Source organism: Trachinotus anak, unplaced genomic scaffold, assembly GCF_046630095.1.
Source record: "Trachinotus anak isolate AG129_WGS33_773 ecotype Australia unplaced genomic scaffold, CSIRO_AGI_Tana_v1 ptg000022l, whole genome shotgun sequence".
NCBI classification, from domain to species: domain Eukaryota; kingdom Metazoa; phylum Chordata; class Actinopteri; order Carangiformes; family Carangidae; genus Trachinotus; species Trachinotus anak.
Window position 1 is genome coordinate 725579 of NW_027273873.1, and position 16866 is coordinate 742444.

General features: G+C 43.8%; 1 protein-coding gene across 1 annotated transcript; it reads right to left on the reverse strand.

The window, feature by feature from the left end:
• Nucleotides 1-5927: 5927 nt before the first annotated feature.
• On the reverse strand, nt 5928-16866 carry LOC139606564 (G-protein coupled receptor 37-like 1). Its single transcript, XM_071458819.1, has 4 exons — nt 15156-16866; nt 11703-12011; nt 10101-10472; nt 5928-9779 (listed from the first exon to the last, which is right to left on the reverse strand). The coding sequence occupies exons 1-4, from the start codon at nt 15876-15878 to the stop codon at nt 9606-9608; spliced, it is 1578 nt and encodes a 525-aa protein (XP_071314920.1). The 5' UTR covers nt 15879-16866; the 3' UTR covers nt 5928-9605.

The window sequence follows — 16866 nt, forward strand, 5'->3', positions numbered from 1 at the left end:
TTCCAGTTTGCTGTTTTCCTTTCTTTGAAATTCTCGTTGCCCGTTAGTGTGAACAGGTGGTGCACGTGTTCATGCACATGATGCTGCACAAAGTGAGCTGTTGGTGTATTTGCTGGAATTCAGTCTGAATTTACTTCCACAGCTGCTTTATCCTGAGTAAGTTCATGGTTCTCTGTGTTCACCGTCACTAAATCACATGCAGCCGCTCAGAAACCGTCAGGAATCAAACTGGGAAAGTTGTGATGAAACGTGCTCATGACATTTTCCCAGAGGAAGAACCTTCCAGCCTCCAGGGGGATGTTGTGTCGCAGCTCTCCTGTTGTTCAGGCTTTTATTTTGGAGGGTAAGTGACAGTTCAGAGGAGAGAGCGTCTGGAGCTCGGCTTTCTCAGCAGCTCAAAAGCAGTCGACAGAAAAAGGAGTAAAGAAAGTGAGAGGAGGAAAGGAGCTGATCATCTGGTCCCTCAGCTGTGACGTGATCGCACTGATAAAAACTCTTCATCAGTTCCTCCCTCCTCTTTATGTCTCTCTGTTACTTGTCAACAAGTGGGTAAAACTCTTCTTTCATAGTGTGTGTGTGTGTGTGTGTGTGTGTGTGTGTGTGTGTGTGTGTGTGTGTGTGTGTGTGTGTGTGTGTGTGTGTGCGTGCGTGCGTGTGTGTGCGCGTGTGTGTGTTTGTGTGTGTTGTGGGGGGGGGGGGGGGGGGGGGGACTACTTTTATAGCAGTCAACAAAGAAGCAGGCCTCAGTGTTTCCTGTCTGCAAGTACAAGGTGGTCCCACCGATGTGGTGTGTGTGTGTGTGTGTGTGTGTTCCCAATGAGAGTCAACCTAACTCTCCATCAGGACCCCATGCTCGTTGTCATGACAACAGTACCCCCCTCCCTCCTCCTCACTCCTTCCCTCATCAGTTTTCCCAAAGAACAAAACCAACATTGTGTTCCTGGTTTTCGCTCTGTGTCTGTGTGTGTGTGTGTGTGTGTGTGTGTGTGTGTGAGTGAGAGAGAGAGAGTGTGAGACATTCAGGTCAGATTAGTTTGTGTTCACTGAGCTTGTGCTCGCAGACACACACTCACTCACAAATACACACTTGTTGCTCTTCATTCACTCAGCCTCATCCTGCTGATGAAAGGGCCAAGTTACACACACACACACACACACACACTTGAAGACAAGCAGTGTTTTTATATCAGTAGAATTCACCACTTCTGTAAAACTTTCACACAGAGAAACAAAGAAGTGAATTATACTCATGAATGACTTTAAGTTGTTCTCTCTGATGTTTTGTGTTTTTCTGTTTCTCCAGAGATGAGTCTGTAAAACCAGTCTCAGTTTCAAGGTCTTACCAGAACCTGCAGAAACCCTGAACCCTGTCTCATGTTCACAGTCTGAGACTGTGCCCCCCCCTCAGACCAACTTCAGCCCACCTTAGTTTCCTTGCTTTACTCTGCTGACTTCCTGGATGCCTGTCCATCATGATGACGTGATGATGTTAAAACTCTACAGTTTCTCTGAACCACGTCACACACATCATTCATCATTCATAACTGATACAGTAACTATAATATTTTTCCCTTCTGTCCCCCCCCCAGTGAGGCCCACCTCCCCCTTTGAAAACCTCTGTCCTATACCAACATTTTTTCTCATTCTATGATGTGTCGTCATGGCGACTGCAGAGAGGTTAAGGTTGGAGAAAGCTTCTGCTTATGAGAGAAGAAGAACTTTGGTTCAAATGTTGAACACACAGTCTGTGATGGTCTGAGGGTGGAGTCAGGGAGGGTGTCGGGAATGATGTGATAAAGTTGCATTATGGGAAATTATGGACCAAGTGTTTTAGGTTTAGGGACGTTTAGCCCTTTTTGACTGGACTGCTCAGCTGGACTCGCCAAAGTTGTGGGTCGTACCTGGTACCCGGTCTTTTTTTGGTCTCAGCTCCACCAAAGTTTAAGATTCAATAATAATCCATCATCAAGGATCTTTTATAGAAATGAAATATAAAATCAAGCTCACACACATATCACAGACTCCTGAAGACACAGAGAGAGTCCAGCAGTCAGGGAGACGTGTGAAGCCTTGAAGATAGGCGTGGGACTCGAACCTGTGACCTTCCTGTTGTTATGTAACTGCAGCCTGCAGTTGGTTCCCATCCAGTCTGTCCCAGAGACACTGTCGCATGACCAATGGAGGTCTAGTCGCCTGTGTGTGTGTGTGTGTGTGTGTGTGTGTGTGTGTGTGTGTGTGTGTGTGTGGCTTCATTAGTGAACAGAGGCGGTCTGTTCGGTGGTTTGTTACCGAGGGGCGAGCTCTCATCACTACTAATGAGAACAACATCAGCGTCCTCCTGAAACACTCTGTTCCTCCAGCTCCACATCAATCTCTCTCTGTTTCTCCACCTCTCTCCTCTTTTCTCTTTTCTCTGTCCACGATTCAGCCGTAGATTCAAGGCTCAGTTTGACCAAAACTTATTGAACTTTTAGTGTCAGACGTTTCCACCAAGGAGAGAGAAACAGATGACAAAATGTCTTTTAACTTTCTAGATGTTTAGTTAAAGAGCTGTTAAATCTGCTGTGACCCGGTTTCTCATATGAATGAACCTCCTTTAAGTACATTTTAATGCTAATAATACTTTTATACTTTAAGGTAATAAATGGTGTCGTGAATTTTCACTGAACACAAACACAGAAGTGGAAGCTGATCTACTGATCGACCCAGAGATTAATAAGAAAGATTATTATTAATCAATAAGGGGACACAGCTGACACAACGCTGGCTAACCTTTTTATAGAACAAGATCAACGGATGAACACGGAGTGGTCAAGATACTTATCAGCTTATTATCACAACCAATAGCAAACAACCACTCGACACATTTACATGTGGACGATTTATGTGCTAAGACACAAACCTAAAGTAACATAAAGAGTCCACGAGCACATCTTCACCTCTTTAAGCAGGAACTGGATGATGAACAGAGGACTTCCTCAACGTATAAGAAAAGCATATTTATTTCTAATAATACAAACAATCTCATAAGAGAAACTTGTAACTGAATGAGTTGTCAACTAATGATTTTGGCATTAAAAATGACAAAACAACCATTTAATCTTCTTCAGCTTCTGTGATGGATTAAAAAATTACATTAAAAAAATCAACATCTCCTTCCAGAGCCGGTGCCTTTTGGCCATAAATATGAATTCCAGATTTCATACATTAGAAATCCAAGCATCATCATGTCTGATGGGAAAATGTAAAAATACAATTGTAAACATTTTAAACCAGTCTTCGTGTTTGATGGGGGAAGTTCATTCTTGACCTTGGGAACAGCAGTTTGACGTCATAATGTCATTTAACACAAACTCATTTTTTTTCTGGAGTTTTCAGGATCACCGACATCGATACTGATACTGGTAACTTTTAGTTATCAAAACCAGCCAATGTATCATGTAATGCAGAGAAATATGACCTGATTTATGAGGTGAATACATTATTTAAAGACTACTTCTGAATGTATTTAAATTAACACCAAATAATTTGTCAAATTTTATTTATTTTTTTATTTTTTTTTACTAATCTCTGTTTCGGGCTGGGTATCAAACTTTGATAATTTTATGATCAGACTGAATTGATTTGATGCAATTGAGGACCAAAAAAGCTTTCTCATTTAATACCAAATTTACCTCAGGTTAAAATGTGTAAATCTCACCATTGTCAGTGAGCCAATCAGCATGCAGCATGCTTGGACCAAGGTCTTGTAATGTTGGTGATTGGCTGTTTATTTATACAAACACATTTGAGTGTGTAAAGAGACTGAGCTTAAAAATATAACTGAAGTAAGATTTGTACTCTAACATTTGTTTGTCATTGTAATTTTTTTTCTTTTTGGATCTGATAAAATTAGTATTAAAAGACATATCTAGAAGAACTGGTATCACAGTCACAGTATCGGTATCAGTCCTGATATGGAACATTTTTGAATGATACTCGACTCCTGGTCGGTTTTCACTGCCCTCAAAAAATCTGCCCTGATCACATTCACACAGTACAACACTCTCCGTAACCATCCCATAATGCCCTGCTCCATATTTTATAGATTTTATAGAAAATAGAAAATTACCTTTGTGCAGTGATGATGTAACATGATGATAAGAAAGTGAAATATCAGTTTAATACTATACATGGAGACACGAATGAGTGAACAAGGGGGTAATTTTGGACACAGCCTGTCTCCATTCTCAGATGAAGACTGTGAGTTGCAGCTGAAAGCTCCAGAAGGGCCAAAAGTTCAGATCATTTTGTTAATGTTTCACATTTGACCCTGTTTTCCATTAGTCGTTATCTATTATTCTACCCTCTTGTCAGTTTGTCCTTCTTTTGTCTGTCTGTCCCTCTGCAGGACAGAAAACATCATTTCCCAACGGCCTTTTAAATTTGTAAATCCCCTTCATGGGTTGCCTGGGGCAACCAGGCAAAGACAGGGGAGGAAAGAGACTCTCACTGATCAGAGAAGAGTTTGAGTTTCTAAATTAACAGAATTGTGTGTGTGTGTGTGTGTGTGTGTGTGTGTGTGTGTGTGTGTGTGTGTGTGTGTGTGTGTGTGTGTGTGTGTGTGTGTGTTCTATCTCACACATGAATATGGACTGGTATCCCATGGCGACGGGACAGTAGTGAGGTCATTGATATGCAGAGCAGCAGCTTTGCTGAGGGAAAATCCTCCTCACTGTTGGTCTCCTCTCACAGAGCAAGGATTCCTTTACTCCATTCAAAACTACAGAGAAGACAAAGGCTTCAAAGAGTTTCTCAAAATCCTTCCTGAACATGAACCCAAGAATTCCTGTGTTTTACCTGGATGTGACTGCTGGAGCCAACGACCATTAAATTCAGGAATAACATTTTCATGACCCTGTTTCCATCGTCTTTCAGTTGTAGATTGTATTTCATTGGACAAAGTTCTTGCAGGGCTGCTTGTGTTTAGATTTAACATTTGAGAAAAAGGGTTTGTAATTTGTTTCATGTAAAACAAAGCATGATTTTGGTTTCAGTATCAGCTCTAGAAATTTCAATGAGACTGATCCTCAAAAGTCTTAATGCAACTTAAGCATGAGCTGCCGTCTGAGTGTTGCAACTCCAAGCTAACTTCTTTCGTTTGACCTCACCTTTCGTCAAAACAATCATGCTGACCAGTTCCATGAAGCCTGAGCTGAACATGGTCGACTCTTCATCCAGGAATTTTCCATCCTTCTCTCAAGGGTGATACAAAGGTTGCACATCCATGTTCTCTTTTCTTCCTTTCTTCAGTGCATTAAGCCCAACAGTGCTTGTTTCCTACTGTGCTCGTGGAAATGCTCTGATTAGCTTTAACTAGCCTGCATCGCCTCCTCAAGGACTCAGGATTACTCACTTCTTCTGTTTCACACTTGAACTTTGTTCACCAGGTCGCTTGTCCCGGCGTTGCCATTTTTGTTTGCGAGCTTTTGTGGAGCATGTTTGTGGCCTTTTCTCCTTGTTTCCAGATATTACTATTTCTCCCATGTCTTTAACTGAAGCACATTTTGTCAACTCTAGTTAGTTACTTGCCTTGTTCATCAACTTGATGAGTCTATTGGACCGTAAACCTTTCTTAAAAATAAATCTGAGTGTCATCTGCATAGATGTGCAGTCATATTCTATAGAGTTGCAATTGGACTGCTGGTTCCACAAGTGTGTTTACCTTTGACTTTTTATTGAAGAACCAGATATTTTCTAACACAGTTTTTTATCTTTTGTACAGAGGATTCAGACAGATTCAAGTCAATTCAAGCAGTCGAAGAACTTGAACTGTGGGTTGTGTTACTGTCTGTGGGGAAAGTGTCCAAAAAGCCAGGGAGTGACCCCACATGTAGCTTGATCGATACCATCATTATTGCAACAATAACTTTTCCTGACAACTGAAGTTTAAATGACACGGATTTATTCATAAATTACCAACCCTACATCTGATTGGTTGGTTCATGCCTTGTCACAAGATAAAAACAACCTGGAGAGACACAACACTCAACAGACTTCACCACTTTGTTTTGTGTGGACTGTCCCTTTATTAAATCATTATGAAAGAGCATCGAGGCTCTCTGAGTCAACTGTGTTCACATTTACAGTCAACTCAAACACAACACCAGTGGGGCCTGAGCTGTTAGAATGACTTATTTCTTTTGTCCAATTGAGAAGATAAAGAAAAAGAATCAAAAGAACAAAGTGCATGTGAAGCTTCGGCTGAAAACCGGGATACAAACACATTCACCCTCTGTATGAAAACACGATCAGTCTCACAGCACTGCATATCAAATCCAAACCAGATGAAAGAATGCTCTGCGCTTCCCATGTGGATTATTATGTAAGGATTTGGTAAAATCTACTGTCACTCAATGAGATCAGATATAGACAGTAAATTTACTTCATTTCCATTCTGCATTAGCATTAGCTATAATATGGCTAATGAGCTGAAGCCAACAGAGGAAGATTCCCCCCTCATTTTTCTTTTGCTAATTTTTGTGTAGTGTGGTCAAACTATAACTTCCAACTCTGCCTGGTTCACTGTTGCTTTTTCAAAAAATTACGTTTGGCAAATTCAAACTAATCTCATTTGTTTGAATTAATTTGAACGTGGTTAACCCACGCAGCACAATCCTCCCCTCAGCGTAGAATTAACCAATACTCTTACTCAACTCAGCAAACCTCTTACCTCTGTCTGGGATTTTTCAGTCTATGGTGTTGAACGCAAAATGCGACGGTTTAATTCCTGCGAGTTTTTCTCTATTAGCAAAGAAGACTTGCAGGGGAACAGGGCATGCTATGGGGTAGTTTCATGCCCCCCCCCCGCCATGCGAACAGCCCTGGTTATGCACTGTGAATATTGAATTGGAACAGATCAGATCAATATAGTTTGATTTTGAAATACCATCAGTTCAGCTTGATCCGGTGATAAAGATACGTTCTCACACGTTGTAAACACCTCTGACTTTCGTTGAAAGCATGAAGCTGCAGATCCTGACAGACTGTTCATGCAGTTTTCACAGCAGCAGTTTGAACGAGCTGCTCATCGTGTGAAAGCAAAGTTAGTGTGACTAGTCTCTACTGCCTGGTGTTGAGTCTTCTGTGTTCAGACTGACAGTCCGGGGTTGAGGGCTGAGGAGACGCTAAGGCACAGTCGGCTCTGACACACATTATAATACCACGAATTTAACACTGTGACACTGAATATTACAAAGGCATAGACGTTGTTGTGACATAAAAAATGTACTATCTCACTTCCCTTCATACAAAGATGTAATTAGTCAAACACCTAGCATTAAACTAAGCTACATTCATATCTTGTGTTTCTGCATTTGTTGTAGTTGTTTGAGTTTGACAGTGAAAGCACTTTGCTAAAAACATTAATACACAACTTCCTACACAGTTTAATTTCCTGTACAAAGAGACCACCTCATTACTGAGGCTTCAAGTCCTGTTCAAATCCTCTACATCTCCTTCCTGCCCTGTTCACTTCACCACTCATCCGAACATCTTGACTGTAGTAGCACCACATCCTTCACAGAGAGAGAACTCATAAAAATCATTTAAAACCTTTTAACAACATCATTATTTATCCTCACATTCATGTCTGAGATCACCGTGTGACCAAATTCTAACACTTGTGGGAACATTTCTTGAAGCCAAAGCTGCTTTGGAGGCAGAAAGGATGGAGTTGAATCATTAGCACTCCTCTCTGTCTAACCAACCTTCCTCCATCTAAGGCCCCACTCGTCCCCTGGGGGCTGCACTGTTCATTACAGCCATAATATGAAAGTGCTCAACACAACAAACAACATACTGAGGATTTCTATATTCTTAGTCAAGGATGAGATCTACAAACGTTCTAGTAATCCTGCAGTTAATTATCTTTTGAAGTGACTGATTTGAAGGTACAGTCAGACCAGATTTCCCTCCTCATTCTGTCCTACGTGGAACAGGTCGAGACGTATTAGCCTCCAGTAGCAAACTGACCCGCCTCCTTCACTTAGTGCAGACACTTAACTCTTATTTGAAATCACCAGACTCTCCAGTGTCCAGCCAGTTTTTTTTAAATATTTCTGCTTTTCAGAACTCCACAAAATAATTCCAGGCCCCAGAGGAGAGTCACTGGGACAGTGACAGATAAAGCTGTGTAATTTACAGCTTTGTGCACTGCTGTTTTTAGCCAAACTAACCGCTGCCAATTTAAGTTAAATCCTGTTGGGTCACTGCACAACCACAACAGATTTTTTGACTGGCTGTAAAGTGGAAAGACATCTTCAGGGGTTTCAATTACCTTTTTTTCAGATTACCTAGTCGTGGACCAAAGTGATGATTATGGGTAAATTTTGACCTCAGTTGGCTGTGAGACAACAAGTCAAGGGGGGGGGCACCAAAAGAGGATTATAATGATCCTCTGGGTTAATGAAAATCTTGCTAACATGAACATGTGACACATGGACCAACATCATGTCCTTTTACCCCACTGGTAGTGGGTGTAAAACAAGTCAAAGTCACATATTTTCAAGTAACGCAACAACTGCTCACTCTTCTCAGCTTCTCGAGTTTAATCATCCCACTGAGTTAAATTTTTTCTGCCTCACCAGCAACTACGTCTCCAAGAAATGCTAACACAGGGCTGGGCAATGATGAAATGCGATCTGGCTGAAAGTCATCAGATGATATGTGATGTGGCTTTGGCAACAGTGTAACTTTAACATTCATGCCAATAAAGCTTGTATCAATTCAAATCTGATATGAACATGTGTTAACTTTTTTTTTTTAAAGTCCAATTTAATAACTTCAAACTAATTGCAATAAAACTTAAAAATAAGCTGAGTACAGTGTTGGTTTTGATGAAATGATAAATTACAGTGGAACAACGTTCAAAACTTTATTTGATTATTTGATTTGATTTGATTGATTGATTTGATTCAAACTAACGCCCAGCCCTACATCAAGTCCACGTCAGGCTCAAGCAGCATCAGATCACAGCAACAAGCGAACCATGCATATGATACAGGCTGCTGCTTTTCCATAAAACACATAGAGACTTCAGCTTCTCATCATCCATCTGAGATGTAACCAAACATCCAGAATCTTCTGTCTATTCTGAACCTGTTGTTTTTCCATCATTTGTCATGAACGCTGCAGCAGGAAGCTGGAGGGAAGAGTCCGCTGGGAGAGTCCTGAAACAGGCTCCTGCTTTTACAACAGCTGGTTGTGCAAGTACAGCAACTGTTCTAATCTCACTACAGATTAAACCTCATTTCCTGCACAGAGAGGAAGCTGCAGGGGTAACAGTGTCCACAGAGGAATATCTTACAAACAGAACTCTGGAAGAGGAGGAGAGGACAGAGAGAGAGAGAGATGAAGACATGATCATTGAGTGTTCTGGAAGAGAGAGAGAAGTATGGATGGAAAGAATATGTAGGAGGAGGAGAAGAGGTTTCACTGCAAACATTAGAGGGAAGAGAAAGGAAACTGACCACAACAAAAATAAAGAAGTAAAAGAAGAAGAAATGGATGGATGGGTTTATGGAGGAGGAAATGATGGACTGATGGTTGAAGAGGGACCCATGGCTCTAGCTGGAGATGGACAAGATGGCTGACGTATCTTTAGCCTTGTCGAACAAGATGGATGTCTCATTGGCTGCCTTCAGCTTGACCTGGGCGGAGCCTGGCGAGCCTTGAGTCGTGTTTGGCTGGCACTCCTGACAGCAGCAGCAGCAGCAGTCCATGAAGGCTTGACCGAGCGCCTGGAACACAGCAACATGTGTCTGAAGGTTTCAGTCATTACAGAGCAACATCACTGTCTGATGGTGAACTGCCACTCCCCCACTTTTATCTGAGCCCAGGTCTGAACCAGACCCACATTTAGTGTCTAAGTCCACAAAATGCATCTCTGAAATTTTGCACAAGAACAATGCACGTAGGTTCTGTAAATGTGGAACAATTCAACGATGTGCTGAAACAAAGACAGAACACTTCAGCACTTTTAATTGTTTTGTATTAATTGTGGTTTCTGAGGCTCTGCCTGAGACCCTCTGATCTGGTGAACCATTAACCATCTGACCTACCTTACAGAGGCAGAGCAGCAGCACCGGTGTCACCGACGACTTGAAGAACAACAGGAAGTGATGTAACAGAGCCAGCATGGTGGCCGTGTCTTCAGAGACGGTGATGTGCGTGTAGGCCAGCGTGATGTTGCACACGTGTTCGGGCAGCGCGCAGATGCCGTACACCACGGCTAACGCCAACAGCGTGCAGTTTAGCTGCCGCTCCACCGCCTGGTGCTGCTGACGCTTCTGATTGGAGGAGCGGTCGTCATGGTTACGCTGCTTTTGGGCAGAGCTGTAATCACTGTTGACGTTGCGGGTGGCCAGCTGGCAGAGGATGGTGAAGAGGACGGGGAGGCAGAAGTAGCAGCCGAAACACCACCACATACGCCCCTGAAACAGAGAGGAGTAGAAAGTACACAAGTAATCTGATTACATGGACACACAGTAAAACTCGGTGGTGAGTTTAATACTTGATCGCGGAAGTGGACACAATCACGGTGCCAAACATGAAGAGTGCACAGCTCAAAAAAGAGAGAGACCGATAAACTCCTAAGTGATCTTTCTTTAATCGTAATCGAGTCATTTCACCCAGCACTAACAGACGGAACACTGCAGAAAACACAGCAATATTTTTTGAATTCCAAACCCTCAGAGGGTTTGGAATTCAATGATTTTGCTTTTTATCTGCAGCAACGCAGCAATGCTGAGGACTGCAGATTAACTTGTGTCAATTACAGTGACAGAACTAATGTTGTAAAATGCTGTCAAAGCTTCACACAGAAAGAATGATCGGTTGAGAGAAGAGAGCTGAGATCAGGTTGTGCAGACTAAACCCTTCATGTGCTGATGTGTTGATTCAGGTGTGACAAGGGGTCAAACTGGGGGAAGTTTGCAGAGAGCGGTGCCACTGCTGGACCAAGTCTCATCCAGATTTATCCTGCTTGTCCGGGATTGAACCGTCCCAAAGAGCAAAATGAAACTTCTGGCTCATATATATGCCTGCGTCCTTGGCCCACGTCTGGCTCATATACTTCCACATCTGGGCAGATTCCAGCTGTTATTTTCCAGTATAGCTGGAAGATTTTCTCTGTGTGCACCAGAATGGGTCCAGATGTGGAAGTAGCATCTGTCAGTCATGCTGTATGTGGGTCAGATTTGGGCCGGGGAACTGGGTGTATACTGGACCAAAACAAAACAAACACGCATTCATTTTGCTGTCTGGGAAGCTAAAGATGGTTGACCACGCAGCAGACTGATGCATGACAAACAGTCAAGGTGTTGAGGTACGAGGAGGAGGCTTGTGGCAGAAAGGTCACACGTTCAATCCCCAGATCACAGGCCTTCCTCTCTAACCTTCAGGCCACCACTGCCCCAACATGGCCCATATTGATGTGTTAGCATGCATCACTCCACTGCTGGTGGGGGTAGTGTGGTGGTAGTAAGATGCATGTCATGTAGCACCTCATGAGAGTTGCCCCTGGCTCCTAATGGTGGACAGAGGAGACAGGAGCTCTTCAGAGCTCAGCAGGGTCTGAGTGTCGAAAACCTTCTAAGTAAAAACTGAATCCTAAAGGTCTTAACAGGCAGTCCTGTAGTTAGAGGGCCGGAGCAGAGACTCACCTGGTGATACCTGAGCAGTAGGGAGTGGAGGGAGTCAGGTAGGTAGAGGGACAGGGGAGAGGAGGGGGTGATGGTGCAGGAGTCCACCAGCCGGCCGGTGGAGGGGGACACGGCCTGGCTGAGCTGCCAGAGGAAGATCTCAGGGCTGGACAGCAGCAGAGCAGCGAGCCACACCAGCAGCAGCTTCAGCAGCACCGAGCGGCAGCGCTCCACCCGCCGAGCCTTCGGCTGGGACGAGGAGGTGGCGGCGTGGAAACGATCGATGCCCAGAGCGCACAGGGTGAAGGAGGTGATGCCCAGAGACACGACCTGCAGAGACGAGGAGGAGGACAACATGCATCTGTGAGTAAATCTGTGTTTTCGTTTACTGTCAAGTTTTATCAAATAGGTTCTCAGAGCTGTGGTTTCCTCAGTGGACTAAACTGGTTACTGTGATGTGATTGTTTAACATTTTCAGAAACGCTGTGATTCTCTTGTCTCTGAGAGTGAGACACTCAGATGCATCAGCCTCATGTCAGCGTTCAAGGGGCTTTTTGTACATTTTCTCTGCCTGTGAATGTGGTTTCTTGTCGGGAGCAGTGGTTGGTGATTGTCGCTTGACAAGAGCTTTGGCTACTGATGCATTTACAAAACTAGAGGTTATAATTCGCCTTCTGGGCAGCGCTATGTCTTCAGTGCTATGTCCTAGGGCAGAAAGTGACAAGATGGGCTGGGGCTAGCTGGTTAGCATGCAAACTTCAGTAGAAGAAAAGACGTAGTAGAGACAAGAGCTAATGTTGGCGTTGCTTTTCACCTCTGGAGACGCTGAACTCACAACATTTCTTCTAGACTGGTGAGTAAACAGCTGTTAATGCTAATGTTGGCTATGTAGCAATAGCAAAACTTACAAATAGTTCCTTTAATTACAGAGCTGGAGCCAGGATGTATTTAGCTTAGCTTAGCATTAAGACTTACACTTAACAGCATAAAGGTCATGATTCACACACAGTGTCTCTAAACAAACAGAAATGTAAAAATCACAGTTCACACACACACTTCTTGTTTCTATAAAAAATTCTGACCATCACATCAGAAAATGTCAACACACCAACAAAATATCTCATCTCATAAAATGTCCCTGTGTAACAGTTCATAGATAGAACAGAGATTCTTCTATACAACTTCTAACTGTGGCTCTAAAGCATTGCCATGTAAACCAGCACATTCTGGAAACCAGCGTGAGCAGACTCCAAACTCTCGTCCATCAACATCTGCTGCTTTCCAATGTGATCAGTACTTTGGTTGACAGCCTGTCAGGAGCCAATCAGTATACACTCCACGGTGCTTTAGCATTGTCTTATTGTCCATCATTATAATGCAGACTTTTCTGTATTTGTTTGACGGTGTGCAGATGTGTTTGTGTTTTGTTAGATGCCAGTAAAGGCTCTAAACTGTGGGAGACAGACTTCAGGTCAGATCCTGATCTCAACCTGCCTGACGGACAGAGGAGGTGGGTGAGGCGTCCCCTGACAGCACCAACAGCGTCACTCTCTTCTCTTCTGCACATTTTCAGTCGCCACAGCTCTGTCATGTTCAGAAATTAATCTCTTGGTATCACATAAAGATTTGGAAATGTGTCAGTAGAAAACTAAAGTGTAAATATCTGATCTGTGTTGATATGTGTGTGTTGATGAATATGTTTCCACATGCTCACACTGGAAACCTGCCCAGTTCTTCCCCAGTAAAACCCAGTGACTCACTTCAATGAAACACCTGGATTTCAGCTTCATGCTGTTTGTCCAATGCAGGGACAGGTCCAGGACCAGCTTAGCTTAGCTTAGCATAAAGACTGGAAGACTTAACCTAGCTAAATTAAAAGAGGAAAAAGTGCACCTTTCAGCAACTTCACACAGACTAATTAAACAACAGAAACACTATCAGCTGTTCTCTGAACTGAGGAGCTCCAATATGGCCGCCAGAGACAGGGTCACAAATCATACAAACACATTTTCACCCCAAATTTGTTCCTGTCAAACCCTGACAGCAGCGGCAGGACATTCCTGCAGACTTGGTAACAGGTTACCGTGGCAACTGGCTCTCAGTGGAGACCAGCTTCCATCTCTGCTGTGGGCAGTTTGATTTCCAAACCAACACCAAATGAAACAGATTAATCAGTTTGGTCCTGTTTGACAAACAGTGGCTCAATGGTGCAACAACATGACAAGCAAGTGCCTGTTCTCCTGTCTGTGCTCTACATGCAAAATACAAAATGCATGTTTCATGCTACTCCACTGATCGACAGCAACATGCCAAGAAACTCAGCAATGACGCAACAAAGGCAGAGAAGAAGAAGCTGTGCCCTGGCACACAACATGTGTACAATTTTTTTTATATCTTGAAAGTAAAAAAAAACAAAAACACATGACCTATGTCTTTACAAGACAACACCACAGAGCACCTTTTAATAAAAACAAGCATTCATTTTGCATAAGCCAGACAGCCACTGTCTGGGCCGTCATCAGATTTGGTTTGGACATTCACCAGTGGTTGTCTTTAGGATCTCATCTCTACCTGTCATCTATAGCTTTTATTTTGACAGGGCTTGAGCTAACAGGAAGAGGAGTCTAGTGATATTTCAACTCAAAATTCCAAATGTGTCCAAGCTGCGCAGAGATTTACATCTGAGTTCTGATCAGTGTGATCAGACCTCCTCCAGATGTGGTCTGAATATATCCATCGCACGTTAATTCCAGCGTTTTTCTGCTTCATTTACACCTGAGTTTTTCCTGATCCAGATTCATGTGGAGCCCTCAAAGTCCTGAATGATCGTTTTTAATCGAGTGTGTACATGATAGATTTAACATCTTACTTCTGTTGACAAGTAAGATCAAATATCACCTTTTGGGTCTTCAGGGACTCTGTAAGATACAGACTGGGTGTCAATACCAGATATAAATGGGGTTTTGATGATCCCTCTCCTAACGACCCCCTGATCTTTCCTCCAGTGCCTCTATCAGGACAAAATTTTTACCTGCACAAAAAAAAGCGAAGTCTACCAGCAGATTGTCATTAGACACCTTCATGTGCCCCAGAGGATGCACCCTTTAAATTTTTAACTGTCTGATTTCCTCTGGCGCCACCTTCAGGACCAGATGTCAGTTTTGCTCTCAGCACACATAAGCACCATTAAGCATTTAAATGACAAAACCAGAGAGAGTGGCACGTTTCTGCAGACCTGTGACACTGCCTGTGCACTGGAAACCCCAGTTTGTTCTCACGTGGAACAGCGCTAACCCAAACCAGTTCACTAGGTGGCACTGTTGTGAAAAACTCTGGTCTTACAAATGAGGTTTTAGGACTGTGGTCCTGAAAGTCCCATAACTGCAGCCTCCGGTGCTGCAGAAACATATTGAAAAAGAAAAATTTCAAGTGATCACAGTGACTCCCTCCCAACTCAGCGTAAGCCCCACCCACCTCCATATAAGGCACCATGCGGCAGGTGATGTCACCCAGAATCCGCCTATGGGAGAGCTGGTTTAGGACCACCACAGGGAGGCAAAGCACCAGGACCAAGAAGTCCCAGAATGCCATGCTGGCTAGCAGGTAGTTCCAGGCCGACCTCATGTAGTAGTTGTTCCAGACAATGCACATCACCGCCATGTTTCCCACCACGCCCACCGCCAGCACCAGGCCAGCCAGGAAGAGAACGGCGTAGGCCGCGTACGAGCTCTCCATCAGCGGGTAGAATGGGTTGAAGAGTCCTGGGGCTTCGTGGTTGGGACTGGAGGTGTTTCCATGGAGATTAACATCACCATCATCATCATCATCAATACCACCACTGTCTGCTGCTGCTGTTGTCACGTTGTGGAACTCAGTGGCCTGCGGTGTCGTCACTGAGTCGTTCTCAAAGGAGTGGCTGAAGGTGGACTGTTGCTCCTCCTCGTCTGCACCACGGGCCAGGCGGCGGTGCTGGTCGACGTCTAGATCCAGCATCTTGGGGAGGGGGAGGCTTTGGTCCGGGGTGTAGGTGTTGTCTCGAACTTTGAGCTGCTTGGTGGTCCAGAGGGGTTCCAGTTTGACCTGAGAGGGGGGTTTATCCAGGGTGCTGCGCTGACTGTCATGTTGCCCCACACTCTTAGCATCTGTGAAGAGCAGCGGCAAATTCAGACACAGCCACAGAGCGACAGACGCAGCCATGACGCAGATCTTCAATGTGAAAGATATGTTTGATGTCGGTTGTGTTCGTGTTTTAAAAGACGTGACAACACTTGGTGAAGTGCTCCAGTAAATTTCCAATGTTCCCAAAAAAGTCCCAAATATTCAGGAAGAAAATGATCAGTTTTATTTTGACAAAGTTTCCAAAACCTTCGAATGAGATGCTGATCTTGTTCCAAAAACCTGGAAAATGCTGAACAGACAATAATTTGTTAAAGTCAACAATTCCAATTTTGGTAGAATTACCTCAAAGTTAAAAGATCTTTTACTAGAATTTTAATAAATTTGTAGTCCAGATAGGATGAAGATCCGCTCTTCTCTTCTCTTCTCTTCTCTTCTCTTCTCTTCTCTTCTCTTCTCTTCTCTTCTCTTCTCAGACGTCTCTCTTTAGACTCTGAGCCATCCAAACTTTCCCACTTTAAAACTCAACTTTGTTTTTCCCGTCCATTAGTAATCCAAACAGGTGCAGTGGAGCTCCAGGAGGAGGAGGGGGCAAGCAGGCTGAGAGTCCCTGTCGGGGCTGCTGTGTCTGGGCTGGCGGCAGCACAGAGACTGGGTGTCCTGGAGCTGTGAGGGTCTCTGGGAACAAGCAGCCCTCTGCAGTATGGCTGGATGGAGCCTTTGTCAGGACACACACACACACAGACACACACACACACACACATACACTGACAGGCCTACAAACACAAGCATACAAACAAGGTTGGCTCACACACAAACTCACACATTTGTCTGCACAATCATGCATGCATACTTTCTTTTGCTCTTTTTGGCTCTCTCTCTCTCTCTCTCTCTCACACACACAAAGTCCAAAATGTTTTTTAAACACTCTCATTCTGCTGCCCCCTGGTGGTGGTGTTACTGGGAACTAAAGCAGCTGAGTTCACTGACAGAAACACGTTTGATTCGAATACTGATGAAGCTACCTTTCTGTGTGTGTGTGTGTGTGTGTGTGTGTGTGTGTGTGTGT